This window comes from Cryptomeria japonica, chromosome 8, assembly GCF_030272615.1.
Source record: "Cryptomeria japonica chromosome 8, Sugi_1.0, whole genome shotgun sequence".
Lineage (NCBI taxonomy): Eukaryota > Viridiplantae > Streptophyta > Pinopsida > Cupressales > Cupressaceae > Cryptomeria > Cryptomeria japonica.
The window spans coordinates 2,648,520-2,672,766 of NC_081412.1; the positions used below are offsets into that span (position 1 = coordinate 2,648,520).

The 24,247-nt window shown below is 35.5% G+C and overlaps 1 protein-coding gene across 1 annotated transcript; it reads right to left on the reverse strand.

The window, feature by feature from the left end:
* Nucleotides 1-4,743: 4,743 nt before the first annotated feature.
* Nucleotides 4,744-6,262, reverse strand: LOC131857341 (DEK domain-containing chromatin-associated protein 4-like). The gene is made up of 3 exons (XM_059209764.1): nucleotides 5,878-6,262; nucleotides 5,081-5,517; nucleotides 4,744-4,950 (listed from the first exon to the last, which is right to left on the reverse strand). Exons 1-3 carry the CDS (start codon nucleotides 6,260-6,262, stop codon nucleotides 4,744-4,746), a joined length of 1,029 nt encoding a protein of 342 aa, XP_059065747.1.
* Between the last annotated feature and the right edge of the window lie 17,985 nt (nucleotides 6,263-24,247).

The window sequence follows — 24,247 nt, forward strand, 5'->3', positions numbered from 1 at the left end:
TACCACATCCAATAGGATAGATAGAAGCTTGGCAGCACTGGCTCCACCCTTGGCACACACTTCTTGGGCATGCCAAGCTTCGAATTTCTAGAGATCCGAAAATCTAGAGAAATTTTCTTTCAATTAGGGGGTATATGAGGGGTGTCTTCGGCATATGTGTATCACAATGCCTGAGCCAACAAGTAGAAGGATTGAGGCCACTATAATATTGGTTCATAGTAATTTTCCGATAGGTCTAGTTCAACAACAATTTCGCGAAGCAGGCCACTTAAGGCTCTAATTGAGCTTATCGGTGAAGAGAAGGCCTCCACATACGATGAACTCACTCAACACTTTGGTCGTTTGACCAAGTATTTGTATATCATCTAGAAAAACACTGCTCGAGGTCGTGCTAGGAGAGATGTTATCCCCAATGTGCCCCTGTTTTGAAACACTCCCTCGAGGTGATGAGGCCCCCAAGAGGTTATTCTCTCATAAAGATAAAAATGGGCGTCGTTAATTACCTTTCTCATCACCCAAGTCTCGTGAAGGCGAGGGGAGAGGATAATAGGTGTAACTATCAGTCCACCCTATGAGTGCACAAGTGTGCCAAAAATGAAAGACACTATTTATTTTAATCCCACATAGAAGTTGTTTACTCTAAAAAGAAAACACACTCCTAAGTTACTCATGCAAAACAAACCGTTAGAAGTTTTCAGATTTGTCTTTGACCGTTCAAAACACCCCTGCAAGCAAAATGATTAGAAGTTTTAATGTAAGTCTTTGGCCGATCGAAACGTCTCTATTATCCTTGCCACATGTTGTAGACAAACCATTAGTAGCATAAGTCAAAATTACATCATCAATTTTTTATTTTTTTGGGGGGGGATTTTCTAAAATTAGAAACCTGTTTTAAATGGAAACCTGCCAGATTTAGAAACCTTCTAAAAATGGCAACCTGCCAAAAATAAAAACTTGCCAAATTTAGAAATCTACTAAAATGGCAACCTGCTAAAAATGACAACCCACTAAAAATAGAACCCCGCTAAAAATGGCAACATGCTAAAAATAGTAACCTGCTAAAAACGTAAACCTGCTAAAAATGGCAACCTACTAAAAATGGAAATCTGCTAAAAACAACAACTTGCTAAAAATAGAAACCTGTTAGAAATAGAAACCTATCAAATTTAGAAACCTGCTAAAAATGGCAACCTACAAATATGATCAAATCGACCCGTGAAGTGGGTCAAACCGGGCATGCTAGAAAATGTGTGAGGGAAAATCGTGCTCAAATGTAGAAGATTGAAATACCTGCAATGACAACCAAGCAAACACAATTAGCTCAAACACGTCAAGATTAGGATGTTGAAAAGAAAGCAAATGAAGTATAAAAACATAAACAAAAGAATGCAAACTCCATTTTCAATCTTTGATTTGATTATCCCGTGGTAAGATGTGTGCTCATTGACGCAACAGTTGCTCGATATTGCTCCATCATGTGATTATGGTGATTGGATTCAAGATATGAGGATTGGATGGTATGAAGGGATGAAATTGGGCATTATGACAATATGGATGTGCTAATGATGAGAGAAATCCTCCATTATAATGATGTATTGTAAAGAAGGTGGAGGAGTTGAAAAATATGCATAATAACAATGCATTGCATAAAAGGTGGAAGATTTGATTGAAAAAGAGGAGGGATTAAATAGGAGAAGGGAGGAGAGGAAGGGATTGGAAAATGAGACACAAGTGGCAATCCAAGGGATGACAAGTGGAACAAGATCCCATATTTGTCCTCAAAGAGGACAAGTGACTCAAAAGGGAAAGACAAGTGACCAAAAGAGGGACATATGTCTTGGGAAGGAATGACGTGTGTCCTCAAGGACACATGTCTCTTTTGGGAGGAAGCCACCCAAAAATAGGATCAATTTCCTAATATTAAGGAAATTAGGGAATATGTGTGCACACACATGTGAGGGGAGGTTAGGATAAAGTTAGTTTGGGGAGATAGGGTTGGTTAGAACCCATGGGTTAGATTGAAGGTTAGGTTCGAAGGGGGTTAGTTAGGTAGTTAGAAGTTAGGAGACATGTGCTCTAAATAGGATATTTGAATTTAAATAATTCAAATAAAAGGTGGAAAAGGAAGAATTAATTAACTGGTTTAATTAATTCATGGATTTGGAAAAGAGGGGAATTAATTAATTGGATTAATTAATGCAAGGAATTGGAAGGGGAGATTTAATTAATTATATTAATTAATTTGAGGGGTGGGATTAATTAATTCAGATATTTAATTAATTAAATGGCTAAAGAGAAAAAATTTGACTAAATTAATTAGCCAAATTTAAGTGTCTACAATTGCTTACACAATATATGTGATTAATCAATACAAAACTTTAAGAATCAAAACAAAGAGAAATATTTTAAAGCTTGCTTACACAATATATGTGATTAATCAATACAAAACTTTAAGAATAAAATCAAAGAGAAATATTTTGAAGCTTGTTTAAATAATAGATTATATTTCACACATTACATGTCAAAGAAAAAAGTGTTGCTTGGTAATTTGAGCTAGTAAGCAACAACATTCAAAACCTATGCATGATAGAGTTTTATGAGTGTTAGTATCAACCAGTGACTGAGAGGGGGGGAGGGGTGAATCAGTCAAAACAGTTTATACACAATTAAAACTTTCAAACTAACCGGGTTGAAACTATCCTTCCAAATTAACTTAAACATTGCATTAATCATGAAAGCAAAGAACATAAAAGAAAATAGATTTGCATGCACAAATAAGCATCAAATAACACCATAAATTATACGTGGAAACCCTCTGTTAGAGGGAGAAAACCATGGTGGGGATAACCCACAATCTCTTTTACCAGCAGTGAAAAAGAGTGCCCTGTTAAGAGCTTACAACTAGTTCTTTCTGAGAACATCACCCTGTTAGAAGTGACTGGTATTCGGTTAAGAATACCTTAGAGCCTGTTAACATTCACATTGCTAGAGGATTTTACAACTTCATATTAGAAGTGACTCTGTTAAGAGATTTTACATAAAGAACCAGTTAAGGTTCACCATGTTAAGAGATTTACAATATTGCAATTGTTAGAAGGCAACAAAGATAATTGATTTGTCTGTTGACACTACCTCTGTCTCATAGATCCACTTTGCATGCTCTATTCTTCTAATCGGTGTTGGCTTCACCGATTCATACCTCTATCTCTTGCACTCTATTCTCTACACCCTTTTCATTCACAAAGATCTCTTTCATATTAACAACAAAACAATCAGAGTGAATATATTAGCCTTTAGTTCTGGTGCCAAGTCTCCCTTCGAAAATTAAATTCAAAAATCTGTTATCGCGTGTCAAATTGCTCTCCAAAAATCATTCTAGGAATATCGGTCAAGACAACAGTTCATACCGAAAAGCTCGTCGATTGAAAAGGGAAGAATGTCGATTCAACTAGATGTTATCTGGACGTTTCTAAGTCTGTTGGTTGAGACTCTTGTGATGTCGGTTGTAGCCTATGTACCGGTCTAATTCTGTCTAACCAGTTACCTCCTATATACCGGTCTACTTTCTACTTAGCCGGTTGACCAACTGTGTACTGGTCTACTTACTGCTTAGCCGGTTAACCCCTGTATATCGGTCTAGTCACTGCTTAGCCGGGTAACCCCTGTATACCAGTCTACTTGTTGCCGATAGGAATAAGGACTCTTGTTCTTTACCGGTTACCCTTAACTTGTTTATCAATGGACTATGGAGACTTAGAAGATGATGTTTCCAACAATGACAACCATTTCACCGGTCATACAAAATGCATCATAATGCCAACAAACTCCCCATTTGGCATTGGTGGCAAACATTGCAAAAATAGTCATGTATGTCTTGGTTCTGACCCCTATTTCATCTACCTCATAATATATACAAACTCCCCCTTTTGACATCAATGGAAAAGAATATACAAAAGAATTCATGAAATTAAACCAAAAATGTCTTTGAAATTTTCTTTAGCAGGCTTGCAAAGAAGATTCCCATGAAGGCTTCACTTGTTTCATGGTGTTGAAGTGTCCATGCAAAACTGTAACAAAATCCTCCATATCATCTACTGTCTTACAATCAGGTGCACTTATGAGGCGTTATGCTTCTTTGACATTCCTTTGCATGAAATCAATGATCAATGCAAGGTAGCACTATAGCTCTAACAAGTTAAGAGCTTGTTTGTCCTCTTCCTCTTTCAACCTTTTGATTTCATGAGTTAACTATTTGACCTTTCCACTAAAGGTCACTGCAGATCTTAAAAGATGATCAAAAGAACTTATCAGATCTTGGATTTCCCTTTGAGTCTAAGCTCTTTTATCTTCAAGATCTTTTATCAAAACAGTGAAGCTTGGTGATTTGACCAATAATCGACCAACTTCCTGTAGTATGGATTTGACCTCTTCAGTATTGTTGGAGAGAGAAACTTTGCCAACTGATATTTATTCCATTAGTTTTTCACATCTCCTTGTTTCATACTGTCTAATTGCAACCTTCTCCAGATTGGTTGCCTCTAAACCGATTGCTTTGATAAGAGTGCCCAACTGATCAATGATGGGTGCATTGTCATCAAAAACAATGCCAAGAATGAGGTCAGATGGAATTATCTTGGAAAAATTGTGAATTCTCGCCTTCTTTTTCTTTGCTCTAAGTTTTGCCTTTTCAACTTGAATTCTCAAATTTTTAGAGACTTTCATCAATTGTTTGGGGGTCATCTTCTATATGCCGATTACAGAGTCTTCCTCTTCTTCCTCCTCTATTTCTTCTTCCTTTTCTTCAGCCTCAACCTCGGAGCTGGCTGTGGTGGTGAGTTTTGCTTTCTTCTTTTCACTCTCCTTTTCTAAATCTAACTTCCTTTTTACCAGAGGAGTGTCCACCACTGATTTCTTACTTTCCACTTTATTTTCTTCCTCTGCACCTTTTTTCTGACAAAAGAGGTTCATTGTCAGTAGGATTTATTGTTACTAAAGTTCTATGAGGTTTATCTTCGTAAGGTATATCTTCAATTGTGACTTCATCTTCACCAAGATGCTTAGTTTGATCAGCTCCCTTTACCGGTGTAACATCAATATCAACAGTTGATTTGGGTTTGACCGGTTGCTCAACATCCTTTGTCAGATTAGGAATATCTAACACAACATTACCTATGATATCCTCAATTGTGAAAACATCAAAACCTTCAGCAGAGTCTTTTTCTTTACCTTTCTCTTTGTCAAAGGCAGTTGCACCTTGGTCCTGTTTTGTTCTCTTTGCTATTTCTTCTTCAGCTTCCTTTTGCTGGCTCATGATTGTTTTCCACAATGCAACACCCTCTTCATGTACAACTTCAATTTCTCCTACAACCACTCTCCCTATTCTATTCCTTATTTTAAAGTGTTGAATACATGCTTCCACCACTGGTGAAGCTTGATCAAAATCTAAATCATGTTGCACTTTCATGAGTGGTTTTATCCCATGCTCTTTCTCAATAGCCAGGGTTGTTTTCCATTTCCCTTCAATTTGATTCTACAAATCTGATGGAATTATTCCATATAATTCACTGAGAGTTATGTAGAACTTATGCAAGTTCCAGATAAGTGCTTCTTCAATTTTTCTTTTGTCCTCCTCGTTACAAAGGGAATATCTTCTCCCAATGTCAGATAGACCTCCATACTCTTTGATCCCATGGACCAAATAATCAACAATTGGAACTACATTTCTACCACTTCTTCTGACTTCTTTTATTTCCACATCAGATTGGGTGTCAGTGTTATCACCCTCCTTTTCATCCTTCTTGGGCTTCTTTTCAGCCTTTGTGTCAACTTTCCCTTCACTCTTTTTCTTTCATGCATACGTTACTCCTACCGATCTACCTTTAATGGGGGAAGATGTAGGAGTATCTGAATCATTTTCTTTTGTGTATGTTGTTGGCTTGCTGGATGCAGTACCCTTGGGTTTTGCCTTTGACATTTTCTTATTTTCTCTTGTTTGTTCTTCATCTTTGTTTGATTTGGCCCATGTTTGTTCACTTGTACCGGTGGAAGCAGTGGCACCAGATGCTTCACCTCCATATTTTTTGTCTAGGGTATCAATCATGTTATTTACTCTCTTTTGTATGATGGGCTCATTGAGTTCTCTTTTTATTTTGAAGCTTGCCTCCTCACAAGTTCCAAATCTCTTTGCTTTTCTATCTACCAGTTTAGACAGTAACATGTTTGCATAAACTTTAATAATTTTTGCCTCGACCTCGTAACCCATAGCAGGTACCCAAAAGGTTCTAGGTTGAACCGCTTAAATAATGCAACAATCGATGTCTACAAGAAAGCAAATGTTGTCCTTGTACTTTTGAACTATACTGGTTGGGATTCTCTTTTGTGCATTTTGATTTGAAATTCTTTAAAATATCCCCACATTGTTTCTCTAAACTTATCACCTAAATCCCTAATCATTTCACCTATCTGAACCATGATGGGTTTTTTTTAGGCCACACTACATTACCCTTACCGGGAAATAAATTTTGCACATAGAAGAATATACATACCAGTAATGAGCCATACTTGAATGATTGCTTCTTGTCCTTCTTAATTCACTCCATGTTCACTAGAAATTGACTTATGATCATCTCACAAATATCATATGTTGCATCCTCCTTGACGATTCGATAGGCTGCATATATAGCACTGCTTGGCACATTGTTCATACGGTTTGATTGATAGACCCTATAACCCAGCATTGAAGAAGCAAACCTCACTTTTGTGTCCTCAATGTGAGCAATTGTCATTGCTCTCCTGTCACTTAGGGATTGAGTTAACCGAGTGACTTTAGTGGATGATATTGTTCTTAGGGTTAGTGCTTCACCAGTTGCGCTAAACCCTGTTACTCTTTGAATCACATCCTTTGTGATCTTGATCGGTGCTTCAGCTTCCAGCCATAGAAATTGATCATGCACTCTGCTTAATACATACCTAACCCAATTAGCATGAACTTGATCAGGAAAATCAACAACATTCAACAAACCCTTGGTCTTTAGACGCAAATATCTTGCCTTCAACAGATCATGATCACAAAACCCTTTGAAATTATTTTCAAATGAATTTGTCTCCAAGTTCTTCAAGCTTGCAATGGATGAAGGAGCGAATATCTTCAACCAGTAACATACCTGAGGGCACAGATGATAGGGCACTGGTCATGTCAATCTCTCCAGCCTTCATAGGATGCAACTTGAACTTGGGTTGTGGTTCTTTAATTCCTTCAACCAACACAGGAGTCGACATAGAAGTTGCCATGATGAACTTCAAACATTTTTTTCACAAACAAGGTTTGAATACCTTCTCCTCTAGGGTTGCCAATCATCACTATCATGCTGCTTGATCACTTCGCACAAATAACACTAGAAATATTTCGATTGCCTTAGGTCACACGAGAGCTCAAGAATGTTCACAAGAAAGCAATGTAAATGAAATGTATTATCATTTCCTTATTTATTCGTTAATGTTTATCGGTGCTTTGATACAACGACTAGTTTAACCATTTACAACTTAAGGTACACCGATTTACTTCTTACCGATTGCTTGTTACTGATACCAATACACAAACAACATTTATACTAACCCACAAAACATTTATCAAATAAGAGCTTTAAACAAACTTTTATGCATCTTAACTATGCAGATAGACATAACATCATATCGGTCAAGGGGATTCAATAATGATCTTACCATATGTAATCCCCTTGAGCATTGATATGCCTAATTTGAAGAGGAACTGTCATCATTAGTGCATGATGACTTAGTTTGAGAAGGATTCTCTCCTTATTTGCTTTCTTCCTTCTTAATCCTTATCTTTTTCATTTCATTCCTCACCTCTTCAATTGTCTTCTTTCCTTTCAAGTCATTTTTCCCTTTCTTCTTGCCAAACTGGTTCTTGTCTTCAGACCGGTTGTAGGATCGGCTCCTGCATTCTCTGGCTAAATGACCAATCTTATGGCAACTGAAACATTCCATACCAGTTGTCCTCCATGGTCCTGCATTATTTCTCTAACCCATTCTTATTCTGCAATTTGTTGCACCATGACCATAATTACCACAAGTGGAACACATGGCATTGAACTTATTACTCTTTTTATTAGGTTTAACCAGCTTGAATGGTGATCTTGATGCATTTGACTTGAACATGCATTCTTCAACTTTGTGTCCATATTTATTGCATGTAAATCAATATCCATTAAAGCTTCTTATATTAGACATGTTGCTAGATCGAGATCTACACTTATAAGCAGTGTGACCATACTTGTGACAATTATAGCAATAACCATCAAAGGTGAAAGACTTCTTTTGACTTACCGATTGATTTCTACAGACATTAGACTTATGATCCGGTTTACCACAATGATTGCAAGAAGATTTAGAAAACTTCATACCTTTCATTCCTGAACTGTTCCTTTTATCATTCTTCATCCTTTTGGATTTAGATGATTCTCTAGTTTCCATAAGACCTTTACCGGAGTAACCAAGACCAGTTATCTCCTTTGTTCTCCTCTGAGCTTTTAATTGTTCATCTATCTTCTCAGAGATTTCATTGAATTTTCTCAGCTTTTCATTTCTCTCATTTGCAACTTTCAACTCATTTTTGAGTTGTTCAATCTCTTTCATAATCTTCTCCTTTTCCTCTACTTTGTCATGCAGATGCTCATGCATGGCTTCATTCTCCTGAGTGAAAATTCGGATTTCTTCATCCTTTTCAATGATGATTGCATTATTTTCTCTTAGGACTTCTTCGACAAGCCTTTAGGCTTTTTCAGCTTTTGACACAACTTCTTCTACATCTCTTTTTCTTTCATCTGCTATCCTGTTGGCTTCTAGTATTTCAGTCATTCTCAGGGCCTGACTTTCATGCTCTCTTTTTAGATCTACGATTTCTTTAGTCAGCTTCTTGTTCTTTTCCATCGGTTCCAAGACTGCTTCTTCAGGTCCACTCTGTTCAGAGAGTTGATCTATGATATCCCGACTCTCATTTAGTTGTTGAGCTAGCTCCTTCCTTTTAGCAAGTGATTTTCTCAGTCTCTCCTTCAACTAAGCAATCACTTCATTAGCTTCATCAATATGCTTCTGATACCGGTAATCCTCCACGATCTTTTTCCTCAAGCTGTCAAACTTTTCTTCAAAGGACCTAAGCTTTGATACCAATTGTTAATATTAACCAGTGACTAAGAGGGGCGGGGGGGGTGAATCAGTCAAAATAGTTTATACACAATTCAATCTTTCAAACTAACCGGTCTGCAACTACCCTTCCAAATTAACTTAAACATTGCATTAATGAAAGCAAATAACATCAAAGAAAATATATTTGCATACACAAATAAGCATCACATAAAACCATAAATTATACGTGGAAACCCTCGGTAAGAGGGAGAAAACCATAGTGGGGATAACCCACAATCTCTTTTACTGCAGTGAAAAAGAGTGCCCTGTTAAGATCTTACAACCAATTCTTTCTGAGAACATCACCCTGTTAGAAGTGACAGGTATCCGGTTAAGAATACCTTAGAACCTGTAAAAGTTCACCTTGCTAGAGGATTTTACAACTTCATATTAGAAGTGACTCTGTTAAGATATTTTACATAAATAACCGTTTAAGGTTCACCGTGTTAAGGGATTTACAATGGTGCAATTGTTAGAAGGCAACAAATATGATTGATATGTCTGTTGACACTACCTTTGTCTCATAGATCCACTTTGCATGCTCTATTCTTCTAATTGGTGTCGGCTTCACTGATTCATACCTTTGTCTCCTACACTCTATTCTCTACACCCTTTTTATTCATACACATCTCTTTCATATTAACAACAACACAATCAGAGTGAATGATGTAAATATATTATCTTTGAGTTCTAGCACCAACTTTCCCTCCAAAAATCAAATTCAAAAATCTGTTATCGCGCCTTAAATTGCTCTCAAAAAATCATTCCAAGAATATCGGTCAAAACAATAGTTCATACTGAAAAGCTCGCCGGTTGAAAAGGGAAGACTGTCAGTTCAACTGGATGTTATCTGGATGTTTTTGAGTCTATCAGTTGAGACTCTTGTGATGTTGGTTGTAGCCTATGTACCAGTCCAATTCTGCCTAACTGGTTACCTCTTGTATACCTATCTACTTTCTACTTAGCCGGTTGACCACCTGTGTGTATCGATCTACTTATTGCTTAGTCAATTAACCCTTGTATACCGGTCTAGTCACTGCTTAGTCGAGTAACCCCTGTATACCGGTCTACTTGTTGTCAATAGGAATAAGGACTCTTGTTCTTTACCGGTTACCCTTTACTCCTTTATCGATGGACTGTGGAGACTTAGAAGATTACGTTGCCAACAATGACAACCATTTCACCGGTCATACAAAATGCATCATAATGCCAACAATGAGATCCAAAAATTATAAGCTTCATAATGCTTTTTTTTTTTGTTAAAACCTAAGCAAGAAATAAAAATAGTATAAATCAATGCCAACCCAAAAACAATGGCCAATTAGTTGTATGGATTTAGTCTCTGTACTGCTCAACTTCATTTCAAATCTATGTAGACCCATATCATATGTATAAAGCAACAAAGTTCCATTGTTTGCAAAATATAAATTTAGGTTGATGAAAGCTCCAATAGCTAGAAGCTCAAATGCACTTACTATTTATTACAACCAAGCAAAAAATTACCAGCAAAGATGTCAAAATAAATCATGCATTGTTTCTCTTTACACGGTTTTTTCTTGCCTTCTCTTTTGTTATCAACATAAAGATCTACTAAAGAAGCAATAGAACCAAAAAAAATAAGAGGCATAATTTTCCAAGAATAATAATCTACTGCTTAAGAATGCCTAAATAAGAACAATTATGCTACATAAGTAATTTACCTTTCTAAAACTAATCCAACCAAGGATTTTACTAATGTTGTCCAAAGAAATAGTGAAGCATATTATCAAACCATTGAAACTAGTTTCCTTGCCTTGATCTCCAACTAAATAGTTTTCATGATTATAGATTGTCACTTATCATAGAAATCCACGTAGTGTTTGCATCAAATAATTCATAATTTTCTAATAATTAATAGCCAAACAACACTTAATCCTAACCTTAAGTTGGAGAGACATAAATTTGTTAGATGTGGATTCTTCAATGGGTTCACTTTCACTTGCATATATTGTAAGATATTAAGAATAATCTTCATAATTCAATTATTCAAGATCATCTGCATAATAGATACCTCATGAAATTGCACTTTGATAAGTTCATATCAAAGGTGGCTATCACCAAGTTGGTTGTGATGTGGGAAAGATTCTCATGGAATTACTAAAGTTATAGATGTTAATGGTAGAAACAAAAAAAAAATTCCACTAGTAGTGGCAAATAAGGGTATTTCTATTCTTCCCCCTTTTGTAAGAGCCAATGGTGCACTTATTCTTCCCTCCTTTTGGCATTACCTTTGATCATGTCAGATATGCATGCCATTCTCTCTTTTATTAAATCACCAATTTCCAACCAAGAGGATTTTGCATTTTTCATGCATTAAACCGTCAACGTACAACTAACAAACCTATCAAATTAAATGACTCATCTATGAATTGACATAGGTTTTTTGCATCACTATGTGACTGTAGAATGCCTCTTGGTGTAATAAAAGGATGGCCGTGTACTATCGAGCCATCTTTATTTCATAAAAGTACCAATATCCATAGGCCTATTGTTGCTAGATGCAAAATAGATCAAACTTTCAGGATCAACCCTGTGAAACTTTGCAATACAAAGATGATAGATTTGTAAGGCAGTGTTCTTGAATTATGTATATAAAAAAATTAGACAGTGCAAATTGATGTTACAACATATCAAAAACTATTTAAAACTAGAATCATTTTAGAAAAGGTATTATGGTGCTCTCTTGAGATTTAGGAAAGTTAAAGTTTTTAGTCATTCGAGACCCATTTAAACGTTAACAATGATCAATGGAGAAATATTTATCAACCCTCTTCATTCATAATCAAGAGTTAATAAACAAATCATCTTTCACTCTGTGACTTTAATTGAGAGTTAATAAACACATCATCTTTTAGTCACAAAGTAAAATATAAAATATATAGCGAAAAATTAAGGATCTCAATTGAGAGATCAGATTAAAACATCAAAAGAATTCTATTTTTGTTCAAATGTTGGAATGTATATTTTCTTTCTATTTTTAAATCTTTGATGCTCATTTGGTCATTAGATGGGTTTTGAGATGCAATGGGCATTGGCCATCGCATGTCTTGTAACATGAGAGCAAACTTTTAATAATTGTTTACACAATCTTTGTAATTAATCAATACAAAATTTTAAGAATCAAAATCAAGAGAAGTATTTTGAATCTTTTTTAACTAATAGATTATAGAACACGCATTATGCGTCAAAGAAAAAAGTGTTTCTTGGTAATTAGAGCTAGTAAGTAGGGGTGACCCATCCATGTAGTTAAGTAGTTAAAACATGGCGAAACCATCACCAAGGTTCAAATCCTATATGGGCCACTATACTTGCATGACTGGGATTTGAACATAAATAGTGTTTGACATCTTAAAAAGTGCCCCTTACTGATCCAAAAAAATAGAACTAGTAAGTAACAAGATTAAAAAAAAAATAGAACTAGTAAGTAACAAGATTAAAAAAAAAATAGAACTAGTAAGTAACAAGATTCAAAACTTGTGCATGATACAATTTTATGAGATCCAAAAGATTATAATATTTGTAATGCATTTTTTTGGTTAAAACCTAAATAAGAAATGAAAATAGTATAAGACAATGCCAACCCAAAAACTATAGCCAATGGGTTGTATGGATTTAGTCTTTGCATTGTTCAACTTAATGGCAAATCTATGCAAAACCATATCATATGTATAAAGCAATAGACTTCCATTCTTTGCAAAATATAAGTTTAGATTAATGAAATCTCCAACATCTAGAAGCTCAGATACCTTATTGTTCGTCTCAAAATAAATCGTGCATCGTTTTTCTTTATGTAGATTCTTCTTGCACTTCTCCCATCCTCTTTGTATAAATATCTTCTAAAGAAGCAATAGAACCAAAAAATAAATTAGAGATACAATTCTCCAAGAATAACAATCGATTGCTTAAAAATGCCTTAATAAGAATATTTTGAAGGAACAAAATGGACCACTGAGAGGGGGTGAATCAGTGGTAATCAATAAAAACTTTAAGTCTCTAAAGATCTAAGCAACAATAAATTTAATCACAAAAACCATGAGCAGAGATATCAAACACATAAGCACACACACATAAGAGGCAACCCATAACACAAGTGCATACAAGGAAAACCCACAGTGGGGAAAAACCTCAGTGAGAAATGTTGCTAAAGGCTACTGCTCCAATCCAGCCTCACAAGTAAAACATATTACAACATTTAGGGTACCAACACAAGGAGCACCAACCCCTGATCTTTAGGGTACCAACCCAAGGAGCACCAACCACTAGACTTTAGGGCGCCAACCCCTAGCTCTAAGCACCCACTCAAAGATTACAATAATTATAGATTACAAATACAAGTTGTATACCTTGTTGCAAATGAGGTTTTGCAACACCTTACCGATCTGCTCTATTTTTTATCTCTTATTATCTTTATTCTCTACTCTCTATTTACCTCTACTCATATTCTCCGATTCCCACACTCTATCTTCAACACTGATCTACTTTTCTTCTCTACCTCTCACAATGTGTATAACTCACTATGTTATATTCATTGCTTTGCACACTTTGGTCTCTGCTTCTCTCACTCTCACTCTCTAGTTTGCACGCGCTTTACCTTTGCACTGCAACTACTTTGTCTCAGCTCTACACTCTTAGATATGGTATATGTTGCCCTCTATCCATCTCTACACTTAATCTCTGCTCTTTGCTCTTTGTCTTCTGCTCAAATCACTTCTCTTCTTCTACCTTTCTACCTTGACTCTAAACACTTTGGCTTCTATTGCTCTCTCACTTGATCTCTGTTGCGGTCTCTGCTCTCCTTTTTCCACCCTACAACTATAACACACCACACTCTATTTCCTCCCGAGCATTTTTTCTTCTCCACACCAGCACACATTCATCCAACTCCCATCAACCTCACCTTTACCAACAAGTCTATGTTTTGGTATTTAGCATCCAATTCCAGGAGGTCGGTTGGATAATAACTCATCACATGCAGGACAACTATTGTTCTTCCTTGTTGTCATGCCACATGGTCTGTACAATTTCCTATGCGCCATGCAGATCGTTCATTCAGTCGGTTCAGTTGGCAATCCGAGTCCCCATACACACAAATAGCTAACTTGTGTTCATGAGAAACTTTGAATCTTAGTCGTTGATCCAAGAGGACTTGGTCATCATTGTCATCATGGTGGTTCCACATGCCACATCATCTCTATGATCTACTCTGCTTGCCCTGCTACTTGTCCTCACAACTCTACCAACTTAGTTGTCTCATAGCTATCCTTTCTCTGCACAATCATCTGTGTATTTGCAAGATTTTATTCTCTGTATGCTTAGCTACCCGTCCATACAACCTTTCAAGATTAGTTGCTTCACCTACCTATCTGATCTCATCGTCTGTCTGTAAGATTTGATCTCCTGCATGTTGATCATCTTGATCCCAACAACCAACTGTAGTAGGTTCACCATTAATGCATCCTAACGGGTATCCTCTAATTCGCTCTGTACACGCCACGTTATCAAGTCAAACTTGGTCAATGCCTAGGTGGACTATCAAGCTCTTCATATTGTGGCTGATCTTCGTGTTATATGCCTCGCGACATGCAAACATCTTCTTATTCAATATCCAATTCACTTGGTCAATCCTGGTCAATTGCCCAGGTGGACCTCATAGTCTATCGACAAACATTCGTGGCATCAAAAGTCTTCTTAATCATCATCTAGATCTTCTAGTCAAACTTGGTTGACCACCATGTGGATCTCTGCATCTTGAGAGCCACTATCTTTTTTCCCCACAAGACCATTTGCATGTTCAAGTTAGTCGTGTGAGATAAGCCTTCATTATCTTTTGTCTTCGCGTGACAAGCAACATGTTATCCCGCGACCCTTTCCTTATCCCCCTAGAGACGCGCGGGATAAGGAAACCTTTCTTTTTTCTTTGTAATCTTATCTCGCAACAACTTTCTTGCCATTGTAAATCCTCATGAGATAAGGGTTTCCTTAGTATCCTTCACTTTACTTTGTTATCTTGTGCAACATTTTGTGTGTCGCTTAATCCATGCGGGATAAGGTTTTCTTCAAGGCATCCATCGCTTGTTAGCTCACGTGACATTCTGTGTGGATCTTAGCCCATGTGGGATAAGGGAATCAACAAACTTCCCTTAAGTTTCTTATCCCGCGTGACTTTTGTTAGTCACTCTTGACACCGTGGGATAAGACAAGACATATCTCTGCTTTGACCTCCTTTGACTATCGTTATCCGCAAGGTTTCCTTCATGCGAATAACATGTCGGGGGATAAGATGGGCAACATAACTTGTGTGTTATTTACTTTATCCACCACACTGTGGTGTTATCCTACATGGCCACCATCTTCAAACATTCATGTTGTGGGATAGCAAGGATCACATAACCTGCACATTATTGTCATCCTTTGCCACGAGACCAGTACAACCAACCAGTTGTTTTATTGACAACCCTGGTCACATAACCATCATGTTATTGACACTTGCACACACATAACCATCATGTTATTGACACTTGGAGGCACATAACCATTGTGTTATTAACATTTACTGTCATAATACATAGCAACCCTTTGGTCATAGCGATAGTGATAACTTGCGTATTATTGACAACTTAGTCGCATGTTATTGACATCTGCAGTTACACCTTTCCCGATTCAAACTAGTTTGCTTGATGCCTTCACCATTGCATTTCCCTTTGTCTTCTTCATCCAATTACTTGTCCTCTTAGAACATTCCATGCTTGCCTTCTATATCTCCTTGTGTGTATAACATGGGGTGTTATATGATGTTGCAATAGTACTTATGCCCTCGGTCCTCTATCCACCTTTATCAACCTCCATGTATACTGATTTATTGATTTAACCTACACAACTCTGCTACCTAGATACAAAACTATATCAGCTACTTTGATCTTCCTCTGGGATGTTCATCATTGCCACATCACTGAACTTGTCATCCTGATGTCTCTTCATGAATTTGCATCTCGTTGCCTCTCCATCTAGTGGGTGCCTTGCATGTCTCTGCATTCCAGTGAATGTGGAGATATTACTTGCACATTCTTCTTCAAGCTGCCCATGGCATTTATGACACTTATCATCTCTACATCTTTGTCCATTACAATATCTCCACTGTTGACATCGATCAACCCTGCATGCCCACTACATCTTCATATAGTGAATGTCATGTATGTATCTCTGCAACTTCATCAACTCAACCATGCAGACATAAATGTTGACATCAATGATAACTTCAATGCCAACATATTTATATTGTGGAAGAAATTTACCTTTGTTAGCGCAATCTACAATCTTCAAAAGCATTTTTATCCTTGCTTTACAAAGCTTCTCTTTCCATCCTTTATGGATGCTTATCGCATGTTTTATTCTTGTGATTTGAAATATGTTGTTACTTGAATTCTAAGCTAACTAAGGAATATCTTTGTTTTTCAGTTTTATTCTTGTTTTTCCTTCATTTTTTGCTTTGATGAAGGCTCTATATATTTTGTAATTCCTTCATTTGTAAATTAAATGAAACAATTTCATTTCTCATTCTTGCTTTGATACCATGTAAAATTTGATCTAAACTTGCACAATACAACAAGATCTAGCTAGAAAGAAAGAAGTAAAGTTACAGAACAAAGAGAAAATTTGAGCGATGTAAATTTTTTTCTAAACCTGCACAACACAACAAGATCTAGCTAGAAAGAAAGAAATAAAATTGCAAAATAGAGAGAAAAAATGAGAGCAAGAATTAAGAATAAAACTGTCTCATTAATTGATTTATAAGTGAATTATAAATATATAAAACCTCCATTAAAACAGAAAAGGAGAAAAAATAGGAATAAAACTGAAAAAATAGTGATATTCCTTAGTTATCTTTAAAAACAAAGCAAACAACATATTTATCTGTAAATCATGGATAAACCAAGCTTCAACGATAAGTATCCCCAAAATTGAGAGTAAAGAAATCTTGTGGTGTTTGTTATCCAAAAAACACGGATAAAACAAATCACTACAAATTGCGCTAACACCCCCCCTAAGTCTAACTAAGGAGACTAAAGCCTAAGGAAAGGAAAGAGGAAAGAGGGAAAGCCTAGTGGGAACAAAACCCCCCCTCAAAATGAACACTAACTTTGATTAGAAGCTTCTACACTACAATGACTGTCACCCCAAGAAGGTCTCGGAGAAAGTGAAAATGAAAAGATAGGGTCTATTCGTGCCTCCACAAAGAAGAGAAAGAATATCAATATAGAATGTAGCATGGTGAATGTTGTAGTAGGTTCCTTTGCAACAAATGATGCCTCTTCCTTTTGGAAGATAGAAACCTTGAGTTGTCAAACTATTGAATTCCCGCTCAGGTAAAATGTATGAAGGAATCAAGATGAATGGTTTTTGAAAATACTCATATTTCTCCAATCTAATGTTGAATTGTGATTCTTCCATGTAAGATTCAAGAACAGTGGCCACTGAAGTGTTAGATTTGTTCAGATATGAATCAAGATGTGGCAAGATAGTAGCATGGAATGGTGGAGAGGGAACAAGATAATCTAAACCAAAAGAATATGCATCTTGATGTGAGCCAACATTGGAGAAATGGCACGTGACCTCAATATTTTTATTATGATAAAGAAGAGATTCAACAAACAAATGATAAATGTCTGATAGGATGATATCTTGCTCATCAAGTGGACAAGAATGAACACGCTGAAGAGAATTTGAGGTAGCATTTGGAGAAGCCAAAATCTCTAGCAAACTAGTAGGTGGAGGGGATTGAATAGCTGCCAATACTGGAGGTGTAGAAAGAGGAGATCGAGAGGAGATGTCTTTGTGTAATCAAGACAATCAAGACTCTTCCAATAAGCAATTTCCTCTTCAGTGTCATCATCATACATAGGATCATCATCATAATCAAGGGAGAGAAGTATGTCTATAGTTGGATCATTTAGGAATGGAGATTCAATGGGATCTCCATACATTTCCCATAAAGTGGGCCAAAGAATGGAAGGGAACTCAATGTGTGATAGAGCCCATGATGTGTGGTCCCCAACACTTAAACCAATCAATCCTAAGACATGATCATTTATACTTTCCCATGTAGATTTGTGCCAACAAGTACTTGGTTTAGGAATAAGCCCATACAAATATGGCAATAGATGAGTCCATTGATAATGCTTTAGGATTCCATCACGCTTGGAATTGTAGTTTCCTTCTTCCAAAGTGATGATAGATAGATGATATTTTATACCCATTCTAGATTGAGATTACCCCCTTTTTGGAACTTTATTTTAGTTCAGGTATACATAAATGAAATTAACAAACAACCCACAAGACAATGAAAAATTTCATTCTAAAACAACTCTAATCTTTAAAAACTACAAAAGATTGTTATGGTTCTTTCTAGCAACCGTGTGCTCTTATACCATGTAAATTTTTATCTAAACCTGCACAACACAACAAGATCTAGCTAGAAAGAAAGAAGTAAACTTGCAAAAAAAGAGAAAATTTTAGAGCAAAAATGAGAAATAAAACTGTTTCATTTAATTTACAAACGAAGGAATTACAAAATATATAGAGCCTTCATCAAAGCAGAAAATGAAGGAAAAACAAGAATAAAACTGAAAAACAAAGATATTCCTTAGTTAGACTTAAGGTGGGGTGTTAGCGCAATCCACAATCTTCAAAAGAAGATTTATCCTTGCTTTACAAAGCTTTATTTCCATCCTTTATGGATGTTTATCTCATGCTTTATTCTTGTGATTTGAAATCTGTTATTGCTTGGATTCTAAGCTAACTAAGAAATATCTCTAGTTTTTAAGTTTTATTCTTGTTTTTACTTTTTTTTTTTTCTTTGATGAAGGCTCTATATATTTTCTAGTTCCTTCATTTGTAAATTAAATGAAACAATTTCATTTCTCATTCTTGCTCTCAAATTTTCTCCCTGTTTTGCAAGTTTACTTCTTTCTTTCGAGCTAGATCTTGTTGTGTTGATAGGTTTAGATAAAATTTCACCACCTTTCTAAAACTAATCCACCCAAGGCTTTATTACTAATTGCATCCAAAGAAATGGGAAAGCATATTGTCAAACCACTCAAACCAATTTCCTTGCCTTCATCTCCATCTAAATGTTTTATCATAAAGCTCCCCACAACATTTGTATCAAATAATTTACAATCTTCCAATAGTTAATAGATAAAAAACACATCATCCTAACCTTAAGTTGGGTTGCACACATCCATTAGTTGTGGATTCTTTAATGGGTCTACTATCGCCTACACAAATTGTAACATATTTAGGATCGTCTGCATAATTCAATTATTCAAGATCACTTGTATAATAAATACCTCATGACTTTCAAATATTTTAGGAAACTATATTTCGATAAATCACACGTACTAATCTTATATTTGTAGGCGTAAAAGTGTTAAATACTTAGAGTTGAATGACATTTTCTAGGCTTAATATGTTGCTTAATATATGTTGTCACATTAAGAATACACTTCTAGGCTCAAAAGTGTAAACACTCAAAATTAACTAACATCCTTTAGGCTTAATATGTTGCTTAGTGTGTGTGGTTTAAGGCTGCCCGATATCATGAGGTTAGTTGTGATGTGGGAAAGATTCTCATGAAATGAATTAAGTTGTGGATGTCAATGGCAAAAACAACAAAAAATGCCCATTAGTAGTGCAAATAAGGGCATTCTTATTCTCCCCCCTTTCATAAGAGCCAACGATGCACTTATTCTTCCTCCCTTTTGGCATTACCTTTGTCCATGTCAATTACACACATCGTTCTCTCTTCCACCAAACTATCGATGTCCAACCAAGAGCATTTTATGTTTTTCATGCATTAAATTGTCAACATGCAACCAGCAAACCCTTCAAATTAAATGGCTCATCTAAATATTGACATAGGTTTTTTTGCATCGCTATGTAACTATAGAATGCATTCCTAAGTAAGAAAAGGATGGTTATGTACTATTGTAGGATACACCTAACTTTAAAGATAGATTTTACTATTCTTTGGTCTGATTTATTTTATATAACTAAAAACATGCATGGGTTATATGTATCCATGTATGCATATTTTGTTTCATCTTAACTTCACTTGTTATAGAGTCTTTAATACATTATATGTGCACTCAAGAAAATCATCTTGTTTAATATTTTGGAGTGTTCAATATCTCATGTAAAATTTCAGTAAGATAAACTCTCTCTACTCCCTCTTATCTCATCGACCTAGCTTTAAAGTTACAACTATCTCCTTCGATGAAAAAAATCCCTCTTTTTCTTTCTTTTACAAATATCATTTCTCTTGTAAATTACACTCCAATGACAACAAAAACAAGAATTAAAAAAAATTCTATTAAAGCTATTAAAAATAATAAATGTATGTATACACAAAGTCCAATGTCTAAAAGTCAATCTAAGATAATTTCAATCAACATAGAAACAACATTAAAATATAAAATCGTGGATGGGAAAACCATCACAATGTATACACTAGTTGAAAAGTTGATATGCTATTCTGTAAAGCTTTTTGTTAATGGTGCTTCCACATTTAAATTGAATTGAAAAACTTATTTTCTATTTTTTATATCTACAAACAATATAGGTATATGTAGTCACATAAATCTGTCCAATTTAATTAAATGAATATTTCCTATTTATTTGTTTAAAAATCCACTAGCCATCAGTTAATTAAATTAACATTTAATTAATTCATCTTCAAACATTCTCCTATTAATTAAATAAATTATTCAATTTATTTTAATTAATTCATTATACCAAATTTACAAATAAATTAAATGAATAAATCATGTTTATTTCATTTAATCCCCTATTCCTCTTTTAAATAAATTAAATCAAACATTTATTTAAATCATTTATTCCCCCCACTTGCATTTTACTACAAATGCAACTTGCACACATTTATTGAAATAAGTTAATTTATTTTAAAATTAAAATCCTATTTTCCCTCACCCACCAAATCCACTTGCATTCCTAAACCCCCTTCTAGATTCTTCTAACCCCTTCCTAATTAGCCTAATCCATCCCCTAATTATTGTCACATTCCTAAGCAACTTGGAGTCACTTCTCAAAGACTTTAAAGTCTTTGAAAAACATTTAATGCTTTGTGTGTTCAACAATTTAACCTCCAAAGTCTTCCAAGACCACTAATGGCTCTTACATGACCATTTATGGCTCTTACACAACCATTTATGGTTATTTCAACTTGCACTCATGTGTCTCCTCAAGCATTTATTGCTTTGACCATGGTTATCTCTTTTGTCTTTGCACAAAAGTTTATCCATTGGATAAAAGCTTTATTCACTCAACCCAACCTTGACCTTAACTCCCAAGTTAACCTCCAGGTCATGTCAAGCATTTAATGCTTGTTCCCTCTCCTCTCAACCTATCTCACATTGACACTTGTCATCCTGAGATTGGGTTGAAAGTCCTCGCATGGATTGAATATCATTCAATCTTGACCCTTGTTGAAATTACTCAATCTCAACCATCCATTGCTCCATTTTACCTATAAATAGAGCTCACATTCCTCATTTTCAAATCTTCAAACATTTTGCATTCATAGTCATAATCCTGAAAACTTGTATGCATCTAAGTTATAGAGAATTTTAGAGAGCATTTAGCATAAATCACTAATATCTTGTCATTTTGGTTTAAAATAAATCATTTTAATATCATAGCATTTAGTATTAGCTTTTTATTCACATTTAGAGCAAATACTTCAATCTCAAACCTCCATAAGCATCCATAGTGCAAAAAGTTGTTGAGAGCTACACTAGTTTGGAACTTGGAGATGAGAGGAACAAAGGAGAAGGAGCTAAGAGCATGTTAGGAGGCATTTGGAGATGCCTCATCATATTTACTTTCTTAGTTAAATATTCTCTCATGCTTTTAGTATCTCTTTTGATATGCCTGCTTAGGTTAATCTTTGGTTGAATAACACTAACTTTAACACTTGTTTCTTGTTGTTTGTGTGTGTTATACTATCACAGGTTTTCATCTAACTTGTCAGTTTTGCAGAGCATCATTTGGTGAACCCTACGTGAATCCAAGCACCCAAAACAATTCTTTAAAAAAAATTAACTAACATGTTTGAATGTTGAACTTGACACACAGGTCGCGCTTTAGCGCTTTTGATCACGTTGTAGCGCTATTGCAACTTGACATTCTAGCGCTATTGTTTTTACAATAGCGCTTTTGTCTCAAGTTTAGCACTATTGACCTTTATTTAGCGCTTTTGTGCTTGTTTTAGCACGTTTGTGCTTGTTCTGGTGCTTTTGTCTTTGCTGTCAGGATTCTCCTTTTAGCGCTTTTGTCTTTGTATTAGCGCGTTTGTATTAAATAGCGCTTCTATTTGCACACAGAATGGCGCTATTGTAACAGAACGTTGTAAAAAAGACCTTGTAACTGAAAAAGTGATTTTTTCTTAGGCTTGTGGAAGCCCCCCTAGATTTGGATTTTACTAACTATTTGTTCCTTGTGCAGGTCTAAACTAACTTCTTCAAAAAAGTAAAAATTTGTTTTTGGTGCTATAAAATTGGACAAAAACAAAATTTCATTTCCTCGCAAGTTATGATCACTTCCTTTTGGTGCTATAAAATTCACAAAAACAACTTTGTTTTCTTGCAAGTTAGGATTAATTTTTCTTTGGTGCTTAAAATCAAAAAGGCAAACTTATTTCTTCCATCAAACTAAAGATTCACAATCAACACTTCCATTTTGGTGCAAATAAAAATTCACAATCCACTTGTCTCATTTTACAAGCGATTTTACTTCAAGCAAAAACATGCTTTTCAATTCAGTTGACCAGGATTTTAAGTTTCTAGTTTACAACACATTTTGCTTTTGAAAGTTTAAAAAAACACCATGATTGTTGGAGCAACATCTCCAAATAGTTAGATCACATTGCAATGACAAGTTAAAAAGAATAAGTGCTTTTCGTGATTGGCACACTTGTGCAAAAGAGTTGGCCGAGTGGTCTTACTTCTAACGCACACTATCCTCTCCCTTGGCTTTCGTGGTCCTAGGTGCAAGAGAAAAGTGTTAGTAACACTCAAATTTTTATCTTTTTAAGAGAGGTCTGCCAAGAGACACGTCATTCTTGGGAATGAGCTCATGCGGTAAATCCTTCGAGCCACTATAGAAATCAGGTGAGAGCGAAAGTTGTGGCCTTGGGTATAGCTGTTCCTATAGTGTAACTTGCCGAAAGGACAAATGGGCCCCACCACAAGTTACAAGGCTCTTAAGTGAGTCACTACAGAATGAACTTATGTCCAAAGACATAAAAAATTACTAAACACCTTTAAGTAGTAGCCCACCCATTCTATTGATTGAGGATATTTGTGATATAATTCAGTGCAAGAGCATAGATGGTTTTGCTCCCAAGATACTCACCATACATATTTCCTTGAGTAGAAACATAGCTTTTTGAAAAGTCACTTGTGGCTTGATAAAAGTGGTGACTCCCCCATCATAGGGATCATCTATTTGTTATGCTCGTGCAAGACTTAGTATATCACATCCTTACCTGCCACGACGGGATCCATAAGGTATGTAGTACCAAAGTCGAAGAAATATCAAGATGTGGGTTGAATTTATTGCAACTGGTTATTTGACCTTAGGGATACAAAGTGTTTGAAGTGTTTTCGTTTTAGTCAAGACCAAGTGCAAATTAAGCTGACTTCAGGCTTTGGAAAGAAAAACACCTAAAATACACTAAAAGGAAAGGGTCATAAAAAGTCTAAGGATTGGGTTGATCTAGACCCATACTTATTTGTGCCTTTGAGGCAACATTCTTGTGTTTGTGTGTTTGCTTTGTTTTTTTGTCAAAGAAACATCGTAAAATCCAAAAATCACAACAAGTATTCTTTTAACCAAACATTTTTCAAAACAACCAAAAGATAAAAAACAAAGAGAAAAAGTTTCAAACTATATGACCATTCTTCACATCTTGAGAAAGAAGAATCCTCAT

Excerpts from the sequence above, each read along its gene's own strand:
- LOC131857341 (XM_059209764.1), bottom strand. The coding sequence starts at position 6,262 with ATGGGTTACGAGGTCGAGGCAAAAATTATTAAAGTTTATGCAAACATG. Across the intron at positions 5,518-5,877 it reads TACATCTTCCCCCATTAAAG|GGAAATGGAAAACAACCCTG; the intron begins GTAGATCGGTAG and ends ATCAAATTGAAG. Across the intron at positions 4,951-5,080 it reads TTGATATTGATGTTACACCG|AAAAAAGGTGCAGAGGAAGA; the intron begins GTAAAGGGAGCT and ends CTCTTTTGTCAG.